This window comes from Microcaecilia unicolor, chromosome 3 (assembly GCF_901765095.1).
Source record: "Microcaecilia unicolor chromosome 3, aMicUni1.1, whole genome shotgun sequence".
Lineage (NCBI taxonomy): Eukaryota > Metazoa > Chordata > Amphibia > Gymnophiona > Siphonopidae > Microcaecilia > Microcaecilia unicolor.
Window position 1 is genome coordinate 374,244,342 of NC_044033.1, and position 16,855 is coordinate 374,261,196.

At 46.1% G+C, this 16,855-nt stretch overlaps 1 protein-coding gene across 1 annotated transcript in view; it reads right to left on the reverse strand.

Annotated features, from left to right (window-relative positions):
- Positions 1–16,855, reverse strand: part of MPV17 (mitochondrial inner membrane protein MPV17) — a 146,088-nt gene that overhangs the window by 46,468 nt on the left and 82,765 nt on the right. Inside the window, 3 exon segments of the mRNA XM_030198599.1 lie at positions 1,927–2,019; positions 14,293–14,351; positions 14,354–14,410. Of these exon segments, the coding sequence (XP_030054459.1) occupies positions 1,927–2,019; positions 14,293–14,351; positions 14,354–14,410 (209 nt within the window).

Sequence of the window (16,855 nt, forward strand, 5' to 3'; positions counted from 1 at the left end):
CCAGAGGTGTGTCTCCGCTCCACTCTTATTAATATCATCTTATGTAAACTGCTTAGATATTCTTTTATTTGTGGCATCAAACATATAAACGGCAAGTGACCGTACTCACTTGCAAATGCGCAGTACAGACTTCCCTCTCTGTCCCGCCCTCGCATCAAGACGTCATGATGTCAGAGGGCGGAACAGAGAGGGAAACGGAGTCGAATTGTCGGACGCCGCTGCCGCCTGGAAAGGAACATCGCGTGAAACAAGCTCCACCCTCCTCCCCCCGATGCCGCTCCCGCCCCCCTCCATATCGGGCCCCCTGCACTGACCTGACAGCGCCTCTCACCTCCGTGTGGAAGCGCTGCAGGCAGCAGCAAAGCGATCTGCTGCTGCCTGTAGCGCTTTCACACGGAGGCGAGAGGCGCTGTCAGGTCAGTGCAGGGGGCCCGGCACAGAGGCGGGAGGGAGCGGCGGTGATGAGGGTAGCTGGACATGGGGGGAGGGCAGGGGGGAGAGGCCATGGTTGCTGGACTTGGGGTGAGAGCAGGGCACAGAGGAGGGTTGCTGGACATGGGGGGAGGGGGGAGGCCAAGGGAAAGAGGAGGGTCGCTGGATATGGGGGGGAGGATCGGTGGATGGGGTGAGGCCAGGGGAGAGAGGAGGGCTGCAATACTCGCCTGTTTTTACGGGCTTAACAGCTAGTATTAAATAAATTAAATGTGAAATAAGCCCCTTCAAAAGATGGCCCAATGCATTTCTGCAGCCTATAAAAACTTACATAAGTAAAGCACAGAAGTAAAGGAATTCCTCCTTTCAAACTGCTTTTCTCCACTCTCTACTCCTCCAACACCCCACAAACTACTCCAGCAACTACCTCACCACATCCCAATAGTATCCCGTCACTTCCCTACTGTTTCACTATCAAAACTACCCCTGAACTAATTTATTTATTTATTGCATTTGTATCCCACATTTTCCCACCTCTTTGCAAGCTCAATGTGGTTTACAATACATCATGAGTGATAGAAATATATTAGAAAATAGACATTTAGTGTTACAGAAGAATCTTTGGTAACATGATAATGATAAGACACGATAGTAGTATTACAAGCAAGTATTATAAGATAATTCTGAATGTGTGTGGAGGAGTTGTGTATATTCATATTGGTTGATCTTTGTAGTAAGCCTGTAACCACCCCATTTTCTTCAAAGCACTAAACACTACACCCATAACTACCCCTCCCCCATCTCATCTAAGTCAAAAACTCATACAAGAGACAGCACAGTTACACACACATGGAATAGTTGTAAAGAATTCCATGAACCATGCTGTGCATGTTTTGCTTACTTGTTCTGTATTGCTTTATTCCAAAAATTTGAAAGTTACAAATCTTACTTTGTTAATAGCAATTAGCCTGTGCAATTTGGCATATATGATGTGTTCTCTTACAGAATACAGATACAAAATTGATTAGCAAAAAAACCCCAAACAAACCCCTCCCCACTATGTTCAATAATTTTTTCACCAAAATTTGCTTAAAACAAATGCATTAAAGTACTGTTGAGAACTAGAAAGTAAAAATAGATCTCTTTTCAATCACTGGCAGATAGTACAGCACAAAAATTTTTTAAATGTTTTTAGGGGTATCAGAACAAGAGGCAAGTGGGATCCACAGTCAACAGCAATAGGAAGAGAAAGCGGATCAGTAGAAGATGAACTTAAAAGTGGTGTCTTTTATAAGTTTTTACACATTGTAACTGTGTTTTCCAATATGTTTCAGTTTTATCCCCTGACACAACCCCTGGAGTGGTGAAACATGGCCACATAGGGCTAGGCTATTTTAATAAAATCACTTTTAAATTCAACTTCTAATGATTCACTCTCTCTATAATTTTTTTTTAAATGTACATTATCCAACAGATGACAATTTCATGACTTACCTGATCTAGCATCACCTTCTTCAGTACCACTGTTTTGCCTTTTCCTGGTATACTTCGATCTAGAATCCTAAACCAGCCACCAACAGTAGGGCCCTGTGAGATTGTTATCCAACATAAGTCAACTAGGCCATTAATCTATATTTCTATTATATCTTGTCATTAAGTCACGGGGCAGGCAATTTTGAACTTTATTTATACAGCTAAATAGTGAATCATGCACATAAACTGGCCAATTGAAAACTGTCCATATGGTATTTCACAAGCCACATACTTTAGATTTCCATGTGTTTACATTGAAGGAGGAAAACATATGTGCGCAGATTGCATTTTGAATGCTATGCACATTTTCTATCAAATATGCACCTGCGCAAAAAGCAGGCAGACGAACGTCCATAGCAATTTCAAAAAAGAAAGCACTTTTCCTTTCAAAAGTGATGCACAGGTAAAAAAGTACTTTGCCCTGGTATGGACAGTTGCCAAATTTTTCTCTAAAGGAGCAATTCTATAACTGGACACCTGAGTCTCTCTCTTTTTTTTTATTTGATTAAAATCATCTGCAATAATTTTCTCTAAATCTCTATATTATTTATTTGGATTTTGCTTATACCTTTTTCAGTAATAGCTCAAGGTAAAGCGAAGATACTTACCTGTAGCAGGTATTCTTCGAGGACAGCAGGCTGATTGTTCTCACATGTGGGTCGATGTCCACGTCGGCCCAGGAAACGGCAAATTTTCACCAGTAAAAATAAAAAGTTTTGCCAAAGCCTTGTGGCGCACGAACCGCGCATGACTTCCTGCCCATCGCATGAACATGCCTCCTCAGTTTAATCAAAAAGCATATAAACAAACAACAACTCCAAAGGGGAGGTGGGCAGGCTTGTGAGAACAATCAGCCTGCTGTCTTCGGAGAATACCTGCTACAGGTAAGTATTTTCGCTTTCTCTAAGAACAAGCAGGCTGCTTGTTCTCACATGTGGGGTATCCCTAGCAACCAGGCTCACTCAAAACAATGAATATTGGTCAATTGGGCCTCACAACGGCGAGGACATAACATAGATTGACCTGAAACCATAAATAACTAACTGAGAATGCAGCCTGGAACAGAACAAAAATGGGTCTAGGGGGATGGAGTTGGATTCTAAAACCCAAACAGATTCTGCAGCACCGACTGTCGCGTCGGGTGTCCTGAAGGCAGTAGTGAGATGTGACTGTGTGGACTGATGACCACGTTGCAGCCTTGCAAATTTCTTCAATGGAGGCTGAATTTAAGTGGGCCACTGACGAAGCCATGGCTCTTACATTATGAGCCGTGACATGGCCCTCTAGAGTAAACTCAGCCTGGGCATAAGTGAAGGAAATGCAATCTGCTAGCCAATTGGAGATTGTACATTTTCCGATGGGGACTCCCCTCCTGTTGGGGTCGAAAGAAACAAACAGCTGGGCGGACTGTCTGAAGGGCTTTGTCCGCTCCACGTAAAAGGCTCTCTTGCAGTCCAAGGTATGCAAACTGCTTTCGCCAGGGCAGGTACGAGGACGGGGAAAAAATGTTGGCAAGACAATTGACTGGTTCAGATGGAACTCCGACACCAACTTTGGCAGGAACTTAGGGTGAGTGCAGAGGACTACTCTGTTCTGATTGAGGGTGTATCCTTACTCTGTTGTGATGAAACTTAATATAAGGTGCATGCACTACTAAGGCCTGAAGCTCACTGACCCTACGAGCTGAAGTAACAGCCACCAAGAAAATGACCTTCCAAGGTCAAGTACTTCATATGGCAGGAATTCAGTGGCTCAAAAGGATCTTTCATCAGCTGGGTGAGAACCACGTTGAGATCCCATGACACTGGTGGAGGTTTGACTGGGTGCTTTGACAAAAGCAAACCTCTCATGTAGCGAACTACTAAAGGCTGTCCAGAGATAGGCGAACTACTAAAGGCTGTCCAGAGATAGGCTCACCCTCTACACGGTGATGATAAGCACTAATCGCACTAAGGTGAACTCTTACGGAGTTGGTCTTGAGACCTGACTCTGATAAGTGTAGAAGGTATTCAAGCAGGGTCCATGTAGGACAAGAAAAAGGATCTAGGGCCTTGCTGTCACATCAGACGGCAAACCTCCTCCATTTGAAAGAGTAACACTTGGGAGACATGCTCTGAAAGATCTAAGGAGGCAATTTCTAAGCTCTCAACATCCAGGCTGTGAGAGCCAGAGACTGGAGGCTGGGATGTAGAAGTGACCCCTCGTTCTGGGTGATAGGCTCGGAAAACAGTCCAATCTCCACGGTTTTTTGGAGGACAACTCCAGAAGAAGAGGGAACCAAATCTGACAGGGCCAAGAGGGCGCAATCAGAATCATGGTTCCGCAGTCTTGCTTGAGTTTGAGCAAAGTCTTCCCTATTAGAGGTATGGGAGGATATGCATACAGAAGGCCTGTTCCCCAATGTAGGAGAAAAGCATCTGACGCTAGTCTGTCGTGGGCCTGAAGTCTGGAACAGCACTGAGGGACCTTGTGATTGATCTGAGTGGCAAAAAGATCCACCGAGGGAGTGTCCCACGCTTGGAAGATCTTGTGGGCTACTTCCATGTTCAGTGACCACTCGTGAGGTTGCATTATCCTGCTCAGTCTGTCGGCCAAACTGTTGTTTACGCCTGCCAGATAAGTGGCTTGCAGAAACATGCCGTGACGATACGCCCAAAGCCACACCTGGACGGCTTCCTGACACAGAGGGCGAGATCCGGTGCCCCCCTGCTTGTTGGTGTAATACATAGCAACCTGATTGTCTGTATGAATTAAAATGATTTTGTTGGACAGCCGATCTCTCGCAGTTCCAGGAGGTTGATCTGAAGACCTTTTCCCTGAAAGGACCAAGCTCCTTGAGTGTGAAGCCCATCTACATGAGCTCCCCACCCCAGGAGAGATGCATCCGTCGTCAGCACTTTTTGTGGCTGAGGAATTTGGAATGGACGTCCCAAGGTCAAATTGGATCGAATCATCCACCACTGAAGGGAATTCTGAAAGTCGGTGGGCAGTTGGATTACATCCTCTAGATCCCCCGCAGCTCAATACCACTGGGAAGCTAGGGTCCATTGAGCTGATCTCATATGTAGAAGTGCCATGGGAGTTACATGAACTGTGGAGGCCATGTGCTCCTGGAGTCTCAACATCTGCCGAGCCGTGATCTGTTGAGACGCTCAAACCATGGACACCAGGGACAGGACAGGTTGTCTGTCCTTGCGTCGGGAAGATAAGCTTGAGCTGTCTTTGTGCTCAACAGAGCCCCAATGAATTCCAACCTGTACTGGGGTGAGATGGGACTTGGAGTAATTGATCACGAAACCCAGTAGCTCTAGCACCTGAATAGTCATTCACATGGACTGTAGAGCACCTGCCTCCGAGGTGGTTTTCACCAGCCAATCGTCAAGATAAGGGAACACATGCACTCCCAGTTTGCTTAGCAACGCTGCTACTACCGCCAGACACTTTGTAAACACTCTGGGCGCAGACGCCAGACCAAAAGGCAATACACGGTAATGAAAGTGCTGAGTTCCGAGCCAAAATCGAAGATACTTCCTGTGAGCTGGAAGTATCGAGATATGTGTGTAAGCATCCTTTAAGTCCAGAGAGCACAGCCAATCATTCTACTGAATCATGGGAAGAAGGGTGCCCAGGGAAACCATCCTGAACTTTTCTCGAACCAGAAATTTGTTCAGGCCCCTTAGGTCTAGGATGGGACGCATCCCCCTGTCTTTTTCTGCACAAGGAAATACCTGGAATAGAATCCCAGCCCTTCTTCCCCTGGTGGAACAGGTTCGACCGCTTGAGCCTTTAGAAGGGTGGAGAGTTCCTCTGCAAGTACCTGTTTGTGCTCGGAACTGTATGAATGAGCTCCTGGTGGGCAATTTGGAGCTTTGGATTCCAGATTGAGGGTGTATCCTAACCGGACTATTTGAAGAACCCACCAGTCGAAGGTTATAAGAGGCCACCTTTGGTGAAAAAATATCAACCTCCCTCCAACCGGCAAATCGTCCAGTATGGACACTTTTATTGAGGCTATACTTAACTGGAGCCAGTCAAAAGCCCGTCCCTTGCTTTTGCTGGGGAGCAGTATGGGCCTTAGATGCACGCTGTTGACAAGAACGAGCGCGCTGGGGCTGAGCCTGGGCAGGCTGTCGAGAAGCAGGAGTGTACCTACGCCTAGGATAGGAATAGGGAGCACTCCTCTTCCCCCCAAAATACCTCCTAGACGAGGAGGCAGTAGCAGAAGGCACCGGTGGGAGACAGAATCCATAGCATCATTACGCTTCTTGATCTGATCAACAAGATCCTCTACTTTTTCACCAAAAAGGTTATCCCCCCGGCAAGGAACATCCACCATTCGCTGCTGGATAGAATGATCCAGGTCAGAGACACGCAGCAATGAGAGTCTGTGCATCACTATACCTTGGGCAGACAGACAAGAAGTGCAATAAGCACACAGGCAAATACAAAGAAATAGCTATTGGCTAGGCAGTAACAGGGTACAAAGGAGAAGAGCTGGGCTAGGCTGGAACAGGGGTACACAGGAGCAGAGCTTGGCTAGGCCGGAACAGGGTACACAGGAGCAGAGCTTGGCTAGGCCGGAACAGGGTACACAGGGGCAGAGCTTGGCTAGGCCGGAACAGGGTATACAAAAGCAGAGCTTGGCTAGGCCAGAACAAGGTACACAGAGGCAGAGCTTGGCTAGGCAGGAACAAGGTACAAAGGGACAGAGCCAAGTCAAGATAGAAAAAAGACACTCAAACTGGAAGGCTGAACTGGAATCCGTGCAGTGCACACAAGAGACCTCTTATACGGGCCGAAATGGAACCCAAGCACAACAGCAGAAGGCAAAGGAGGAGGCATGTACACACAGGCAGAGGCCTAACAAGAGAAGAACAAACACAAGAAGGCTGAACACACACCAGCAGCAAGGCTGCACTGGAACCCACACAAACACAAGGGCAGAAGGCAAGACCAAGCTCACACAAGCACATAAACAAGAACCAAAGGCAGAAGACAAGGCAAACAAGGCAAAACTCAAGGCAAGGCAGACATGCTAAAAAAGCACGCTAGCAAACAAGCAAGGCAGAAGTGCTAAACAAGCACACAGGAAAACCTGGAGACCTTCGAAGTTGCAAAGGCAAAGTTTGAATGTCCTCACGTTCCTCATGAGAGCCTTCACTGATGATGTCATGACTTCAGGAAAGAGGCTTGAAACACACTGAAGATTGAGGCTTGGATACTAGAACATCAGAGTGAGGTTTGAATTACTCAGGAATGAGGCTTGAATACAGGAACATCAGAGTAGGACTGGAATAATCTCTGGAACATGATTTGAGAAACAGGGAAAAAGCAGTCCGCCGCAGCCACAGAGCCTGGTCACCAGGAGGAGAGGTGAATCTGGACACGGGGGCACAGGCACGGCCAAAACAGTGACAGTACAAATATAACACTATTTTTATTAATATCATTTATACACCGCTTTCTATAACCAAAGCTAATTCAAGTTCTAGTAATGCTTTCTCCCTTACATGTCTAGAGTCTGGAAATTTTGCAGAGGACATCTGATCTCTTAGCCTTTTTTGGAGTGGATTCACCCATACAATGGTGTGGCCACCGGGGCTTATAAAATCCTTCCTGTTGAGAAGAAAGGCAATTTATACAGTGTTTAGACAGCAGAAGTGCAGTGCATGGGTCTCCAGCAACATCTTCCATAAAACCTAAAAGAGAAGATGGATGGGCAGTGGCAGCAGCTCTTTAGAGGTCTCTAGGTATTTGAGAAGGCTAGTCCCTTTAGAAATCAGACTTCTAAGAGTGGAAATAAGTAGAGCCTAGGATCCCGTAAACTCCTTTTAGAACCATATTTTTAGAAGGTCTGCAACCGTACTAAACCCAAAGCTGAACACTGCAGTGACTTAACACTCAGGTTGGTGGGCCTGAGGATTCCAGCTCAAGGGACAGAAGATGACAGTTTTGAATTCACTTGAGACTTGTTGGTGCCAAAGGCACTAAGGAACAGAGTGTGAACTGTTGCTGGCACAGACATGCTTAGTGCCAAAGGGGAGGTGCTTGGGGGAAGACTGCTTGGTGTATCTGGTGGAGTTGAAACACGTAATGCTGGAATTTAAACTCTATTGAATTGATGAGGGAATGCCTTGGCAAACATCCTATTCAGTTATGCCTTGAAAATGGCTTGAGGTTTGGCAAAGACTCGATTCAATTTATTTTCCATCTTCAAAGCCCGGTTTCGATTTACACCGAACAGTGAATTTTTAAAAAATTGTTCTTAGACCTACCTTTAGGCTGAGAAAATTAAGAAATCGAGTCTATCTTTGGCAAGGCCTACAGCGGCACAATTGAACGGGGGGGGGGGGGGGGGGGGGCCCAAGTTTTCATGAGGACGTCCTCGGACATCCCGACGAAGGTGCAGGGAAACCCGTATTATCGAAACAAGATGGGCAGCCATCTTTCGTTTCGATAATACGGTCAGGGACACTCAAATCTCCCCATTTAGGTCAACCTTAGAGATGGTCGTCCCCGGTTTCGGCGATAATGGAAACCGATGACGCCCATCTCAGAAACGACCAAATCCAAGCCATTTGGTCGTGGGAGGAGTCAGCATTCGTAGTGCACTGGTCCCCCTCACATGCGAGGACACCAACCGGGCACTCTAGGAGGCACTGCAGTGGACTTCAGAAATTGCTCCCAGGTGCACAGCTCCCTTACTTTGGGTGCTCAGGCCCCCAAAACCCACTTCCCACAACTGTATGTCACTATCATAGCCCTAAGGGGGTAGAGGGGGGCACCTACATGTGGGTACAGTGGGTTTCTGGTGGGTTTTGAAGGGCTCACATTTACCATCACAAGTGTAACAGGTAGGGGGGTGGGGATGAGCCTGGATCCGCCTGCCTGAAGTGCACTGCACCCACTAAAACTGCTCCAGGTACCTGCATACTGCTGTCATGGAGCTGGGTATGACATTTGAGGCTGGCAAAAATATTAAAAAAAAATTTTTTTTTTTTAGGGTGGGAGGGGGTTGGTGACCACTGGGGGAGTAGGTGAGGTCATCCCTGATTCCCCTCCGGTGGTCATCTGGTCAGTTCGGGCACCTTCTTGAGGCTTGGTCACAAGAAAAAATGGACCAAGTAAAGTCGGCCAAGCGCTCGTCAGGGACGCCCTTCTTTTTTCCATTATCGGCCGAGGATGCCCATGTGTTAAGCATGCCCCAGTCCCGCCTTCGCTATGCTTCCGACACACCCCTGGGAACTTTGGTTGTCCCCGCAATGGAAAGCAGTTGAGGGCGCCCAAAATTGGCTTTCGATTATGATGATTTGGGCGACCCTGTGAGAAGGACGCCCATCTCCGATTTGTGTCGAAAGATGGGCGCACTTCTCTTTCGAAAATGAGCCCCACTAGTCACCAGTGTTGTGTTTGGCTCCGTGCTGGGTCTTCAAAGGAGCAACACTTAAGCTACAAGCAACGAAGGCTCAAAGTGCATCCTTTTAGGCTCTGACCACTCTAGACAATACCTTAACATAGAGCTTGCAGCGTCACAGTTCCTTGTCTGACATTTATAGTAAACCTCTGCATGAGTGGTAATAGACATCTTTTGGGAGTGAACTTGAAGTTGCTGATAATAATCAGTATGGTGAGAACAACTGACGTAAAATCAATGTTCCTGCTGTCTGAAGACAATTTGAAGAAGAAATACATTTGACTATGTGGGTGTTGGTACAATAAATCTGAAAAAAATGTGGCACTGGTAAGTCAGATGTTAAAAAATAAATAAAACTTGATATACTGCAGAAAACTTGACCAGGAATACTAACAAGGCAAACTATTTGGCAAAAAGGTATAATTAAAGACAAAGAAGATTCCTGAACATTGCTGAGGACAAAGATCAGCGTCTGTGGGCATGGCAGCAAAAGCTGGGGGACGGTCTGGATGTTTTCTATTTAGGATGATGTACAGTAAATGTACTTACTTATGTGACTGAAGATGCTTATCTTTAGTAGAAACATAAAAAGTAACATAGGGGCTCATTTTCAAAGCACTTAGACTTACAAATTCATAGTAACCCTATGGAACTTTGTTAAGTCTACGTGCTTTGAAACTACACCTCATAGTATCACTGGACTTGATTCAATATGGTCAGGATGGCTGCTGAGAACATGTTTGAGTCAGTGTTGTAATTTTCTGGTGGTATCTGTGTTGTTATTGAATGGGAAGAAGTATGTTTTTACCTGATAATTTTCTTTCCTTTATCCGCAGCAGATGAATCCAGTGCTAGTGGATTTTGTCGTCTACCAGCAGGTGGAGATAGAGATCACCGACTTCAAAATAGTGATATGGGACGGATAGCTCATCAGAAAGTCAGTATGTCTTATCTATCAAAGCAGTCACCGAAACAGGCATCAACGGTTCCCTGGTCGGTCCTCAAGTCATGCTGCAGTCCTCCTGTTCCAGTCACAGCAAATATGCCCTGGCCTCTAGAAACCAAGGCTGAATGCGACAGACAACCGCCCATGCAGCTGGCTGGTGTTCTATGCTATGAAATAGATCTCTTTCTTCTTCTTTTTTTTTTCTTCTGTTGGATTTGTCTTCTTGTGGTTCATAGTTGTCCTCAAGTTGTAGAACAAGAAAAGAAACACAGCACAGAAGAAAGGATGCTGGATTCATCTGCTGCAACTAAGGAAAGAAAATATGAGGTAAGATAATTTTCCCTTCCTTAGCATTCAGCAGCGATTAATCCAGCAACTAGTGGGATGTAGCAAAGCATCAACTAGTGGAATATAGCAAAGCAGTCTCTAAAGAGGTGGAGGGGTGCGGATCGACAAGCACCGCTACACCAAAACGAGTCTCATTGAACACCATCACGTCCAAATGATAATGCTTACAGAAAGAATGCAGAGGCCCAAATGCCGCCCCCGACAGATGTCTCTCCAAGGAAAAAAAACCCTCGATTCACCCAGGGTCACCACAGCTCATGTAGAATGTGCCTGCAATGCTCCCAGGATCTGATGACTGCCAGCACGTATGCGGACACAATTGCCTCCTTGATCCAACATGCCACGGTCACCTTAGAAGTGGCCAGACCTCTTCTGGGCCCCACCAGCAGCACATCCAGCCCTTCAGACCCGAGCTCCCAGCCTCTGCTGAAAAATCACCAACACCTTGGCATTAGCCCAGGTTAGCATCAGGTCCATTGCCGGCATGCCCCATCGTTCCATGATGCAGAGGAACACCATCGGGGACAACTCCATTCCACAGGATCAAATGACATCCTGCTGAGGAAGTCTGAGAAGCAGCAGGTGGACTCTCCGCCCATGCACAGAGAAGGCACGCCTCCGCTGCCAGAGAAGCGATGCATGTGCCTCCATGTCGATTGATATATGTGACTGCCTTCGTGTTGTCAGAGAGCACCCATACTGGCTTGCCCTGAATCAGGCCCAGGATGCCTCCAACACCTGGAGCTTCCCAAGTGATTGATGGACCCACTGCCACCGCTACCGTGGACCAATGGCCCTGAGCACTGCATTGCAGGCAATATGCCCCCACAGCCTGCCAGGCTGGTGTCCGTCACTACCAGTATCCACTGTGGAGACGCCAAAGGCATCAACTTCTTCAAATTGCTCTCCTGAACCCATCACTGCATGATGTGCCAAGCCTGTGGTGTCAAACAAAGCCTCACCTCTCCTCTGATACAGGCAACCAAAGATTCAGGAGGGAGATCTGTAACAGGTGCATGTGCACACTTGCCAGGGAACTACATCTATGGCCACTGTCATGGACCCCAGGACCTACATGTAGTCCCACATCTGTGGGCATGGCATCCTGAGCAGAGCCTGAATCTGACCCTGCAGCTTGCAATCCCAAGAAGGTAGCAAGAAACACTCTGCCCTGGGCCTATCAAACCTCACCCCCCAGACATTCCAGTTTCTGGAAGGGAAGGCAGATGGCTCTTGGCAAACTGACGATCCAACCGAGAGACTGCAACAAGTCCACCACCCTGGCAGTGGCATCCGGCTTTCACGCTCCAAGGACACCTGAAACAGCCAGTCGTCTGTTACAGTGTGAACTCGAATCCCCTCCTTTGGGAGGAACGCCGCCACTATCACCATGATCGTTGGAAAATGTATGAGGTGCCACTCGCCAGGCTTAAGGGGAGGACATGGAATTGGAAGTGGTGGCCTAGCACTGCAAACCGGAGGAGAAAACGTTGGTGCACAGGCAAATGGGAATATGCCTCCTTGAGATCCAGGGTTGTGAGGAACCCCCTTTCTGCATGCAGCCAGGACAGAATACAAAGTTTCCATGCGAAAATGCTGGATGCTGAGAAACTGGTTATATGCTGGAGGTCTAAAACTGGTTGGTAAGACCCTCCCTTTTTAGGTACCACAAAATAAATCGGTTGGAACGGGCACTACAGCATCAAGGTCCTGCAAGGCTCTCAGAGTGGCGAGAACCGCCAATTGCTTGGATGGCGCTCTGATGGGGATTCCAAGAAAACAAATCTCCTATGAGACAGGAGAACTTTAATTTGTACCCTTCTCTAACAATGTCGAGAACCTGGCCCACTGCTTGAAGAACAGGGTCAGCCGAACTTGAAATGAGCAGCAAACCGTGCCTCATCATTGGGCAGCCCTCACTGGAGGTTCAGGATTAGACATAGCTCTAGAGCCCCACTTGTCACTGCGAAAGGGTGAGCACTGCTGGAACTGGACCACTGAAAATCTGAAGAGGGAACCAGAACCACCGCCCCCAGCCCAGACGATACTTCTTAGTCTCCTTAAAATGAGGCTGTACTGTACTTGCCCTGAACGCCAGTTTTTCTCGATCCTCAGGTTAACCGTTGCATCTTGGAATCCCTCAAATCCTTGACCAGCTTCTCTAGGTCCTCACCAAACAACAGATGACCCTGGAAGGGGAGCTCAGTAAGCCACTGTTTTGAAGCTTCGTCTGCCACCCAATGACAAAAGCCACAAAGCCGCCGATCCATCACGGCCAATACTATCTGCTTAGCAGATGAATGCACATCGTATGAGTCCGCCAAATAAGCCAAGCCTGATTCTAAGGAGGGAACATTAGTCACTGGCTGATCATCTACCAACGCCATGTCAGCCACATGTTAAGCCCCAAAAGACGCAAGCTCTCACCGCACAGGAGCTGCAGATGGAGGCCCTGGAAAGAAAAGCACCAAGACCTCGAAGGCCTGCTTCCGTGACACCTCCAGCTTCCTGTCTTCTACATCTTTTAAAGAAATAACCCCTTCCACTGCTGCCACCCAGTGTGTCCCACTCACTGGAAGCTGCAACTTTTCCAAGTAAGCCTAGGGCATCAGATACAGACGAGACATGGCCTTTCACCACCCATAGACCAGCATCAGGCGTGGAACCACTGCACTAAGTATGAGCTCCCTCAATAGCCTCATTCACAGGAAAAGACCAGGTAGGTCTCCTGGTGCCAGCCATCTTGGGATTAGCTGGGCTGGCGTCAGGAGTTCAATCCACCGAGATATTAAGGGAACAAAGGAGCAGCTAGCTTTCTTGGTCCACACGTCTCAGACAAATAAGAAAGCACAAGAAGCAGGGTTTAATCCACTCCACTCAGAACCACTTTGGTTTGTTTTTTGCTTATTTTTGTTTTGCTGAGAAGAGGGCAAGCTGAAAAGACAGTGGCAGGGGGATGCCCTAGGTGGGGGAGGGACCCGAGGTTACCAGATATACTGAAAATAATAAAGACCACTCTATCAGAACCCCAATTATAGGATTGGAAACTCAATGGAAATGCTCAAAAAATGAGATCAGATGAAAAGTTAAATGGCCAAGGAAAAGCCTGAGACCCTAGTCTGAAACTGCTACTGTTCTCACAGACTTTATATAGGGCTCCTCACAGGTATAAAAATCTCTCTTTTTTATTCCAAAACTAAACAATTTTTAAATCAATTCTCAAATTTTTCATTTTTAAATATTCTTGTCTATCAAACACAATTCATATTCAAGTACCAGATTTTTTTTCATATTAATAATGATACTCATGAGAGCAAATTAATATTAATATGAAGTCAGTGATCTCTATCTCCACCTGCTGGTAGATGGACACAACCCACTAGTTGCTAGATTTATTTGCTGCTGATGCTAAGGAAATTATAATAAATGTGTATACATATTTAAAAAAGAAGTAATGAAGAGGTATTAATGAGATTCATCTATCTTGGTAGGGGACGAAGGGAAGGATTCCTAAATACAAGTATCCTGCTGAGGACAATACTAGATATAATGCTATGAGAGATTCAAAGAAAAGTATTAGTGCTGTGAATGATTCTAGATTACAATAAAATGATAAAACTTACACAAAAAAGACCCCAATGCTCATCATCTTCAGCGTTCTTACTGTGCTGTAGTTTTCAGACCCTTCTTTTCTACCAACTGCTGTGAAGTAATGTCACCAACTCCCATCAAAGTCCCTGTAACAAAAAAGGGCAGACATTTAAATCAGAAGAGGGTCTTTGCAGCACCATACCATTAAGGCCAGAAACTAAAGATCCCTGTTCCAGGTAATCAGCTATAGCATACTGACAAAAATTACCTATACAATGAAAAGAGCGCACTGAGAGGAAAACAAGCCAATCACTGCCTGCCCATGGAGGTATAACCAATAAAGTCATAGGACAGGGACAATTATCACTAAGCGGAATGATTTGATTGTAGAACAGTGGCAGTCAATGCTTGTCTAAAGTGTCATAGGGAGGTTTGCAGACCGCTGGACCAGATGATGTATGACTATAGAGATAGCAACAGGGCTAATGACAGGCTCTCCCCTCTATGTACCTCCAAGGTTTCTAAGTTCCCCTCAAGAAGCATCCCTAACCACACTTTATCCAAAGGAAATCATGCAATGTGACATTCTTCAGCAAGCCTTCTCAGGAGTAACCTGGTCTTTTGGGGGAGTGCATTCCAAGTAAGACTATCTCCGCAGGTAAAAGCCTATCTCTTATCCAAAGCTTTAGTGGAAGAGGTACTACATCTAGCTATTCACTCACACAGGACTAACACTGGCTGCACATACTGCAGCAGGGCTTGCTTACATGTACTCTAGCGAGATCAGATGCATGCACCTTTTCTGACTGCAAGTGCAATTTTTTTCAACAATTAGTCACCCTATCATCTATCTAAACTCTTGTTCCTCTATTTATCTGTCTATATATTCCACCTCTGTTTACCCCTTTTGCTGTGTATAAGGTGTTTAATGTGTATTGTGTTGACATTGTAAGTAACACACTTTGCTTTAACTGTATATTGTTGTTTAACTATTTTATTGTTGTAATGATTTGTTGCCTATATCTGAGTTACATTTATACACTGCCTGGGTGAATTTCTTCAAAAAGAGTAGAAAGTCTAAATTAATAGTTAATGTGGTCATGTGCACTGGTCAGGAATGTGTGACCAACTCTTTACTCAGATTTATGGTCATTATGCATGAAATGGTAGACCGCACAGAATGGGTTTCTGGGGCCTAAAATTTTAGGCCCCGGAAAGCCAATTAGAACATACGTAGAGATAAGAAGAAAGTTTGCCTAAGATATAGCTATTTTAACATCTGATTCCAACTGAAACACTGACAGTGCATTCTTTGGGAAGATTCCACGTGTTTGATGTAAATCTTTCACAGCATGTTGGCCCAACGTTCTAGAACCAGAGCCTTCACTGAGTTCCATTAACCTAAGACATTGGGCTTCAAACTTATGTTCCATTTCCCATCTTGGCCTCTGACCAGTTGAAATTAAGCTCTTTTAAATTAATGGAAGAGTCATTAGGATATTAAAAGTTGGTACATCTACAAGTATGAATGATGACAATGGAGCCAAGAATTTTTAACTGCTAGTTTTTCAGATTTATCTAACATTAAATCTTTGAATAGGGTGTCTCTAAGAATTTTTAGCTCTATGGGTAACGTCTCTATATGTGAGTACATTTTCAGATACATTTCAAAGCATAAAGACCGCTTTAACATGATAAAGGGCCTCTTTATACCAAACTGCATTAGCAATTCCTGCTCAGCAATGCAACAAAGCCTATTAAAAGAGAGGTCCAAAGTGTTTCAAAGGAAACAGACACTTAGGTGTCTTTATTAAACTTATTGCATTGTAAGCTACAATGAAAACCTTCATAATGTATACTGTGTGATAACCATTAGTAAATTACTCCCCTCACTGTATTCAATCCCCCCAATATCTTTGTGTTGTCATAATATGCTTACAAACACTCTTGCAGGAGCAGAGCTCATCACATTCAAAACAAAGATGTCTAATTAGCAGATGCCTTAGCAATAAAGGAGGCCCTTTTACTAAAGGGGACTAAGCTCTGTGTGCTTAATGCACGAGGAAAATGCTCACTGCAGCTATCTGATCCAAGATGGCGCCTAGAGCAGACGTGTGTGAAGCAGTCCTGACTCTTAATAGGAATCTTTCGTTTGGGAGTACTCGGACCCATAAGGGGAAAGAGGAAAGGGAAGCCCAATGTGCCTACCTCACAGGCAGAGCGAACCCTCCTCCCACGCGACAGATGACCCTGGAGAATCGGGCATGCGAGCTGCCGGGAACCCGAGTGGACGCCTCGAGGGGTCTGGGAGATACATTTGACCACAGCGCTGAGGGAGCGTCATTAAGTCCTCCCCCGACAACTGCACCTCCAAAACCCGGAGAAACGGCGGCAGCGACGGGCAACAGCATGCTGAGACCGGAAGTGGGTCCAGCTGCTATAAGTGTAGACCCCGTACCACGTCGTCGCCAGTGATGAAACAACTCCCCAGGCAGGTTCTGTAAATCGGTGTACGTGTCTGAGGGAATCTGGCGCGGCCCTCCGTGAGGGTTGGAAGTATTGGCGAAACCTGCGGTTGTTACAATGGAAAC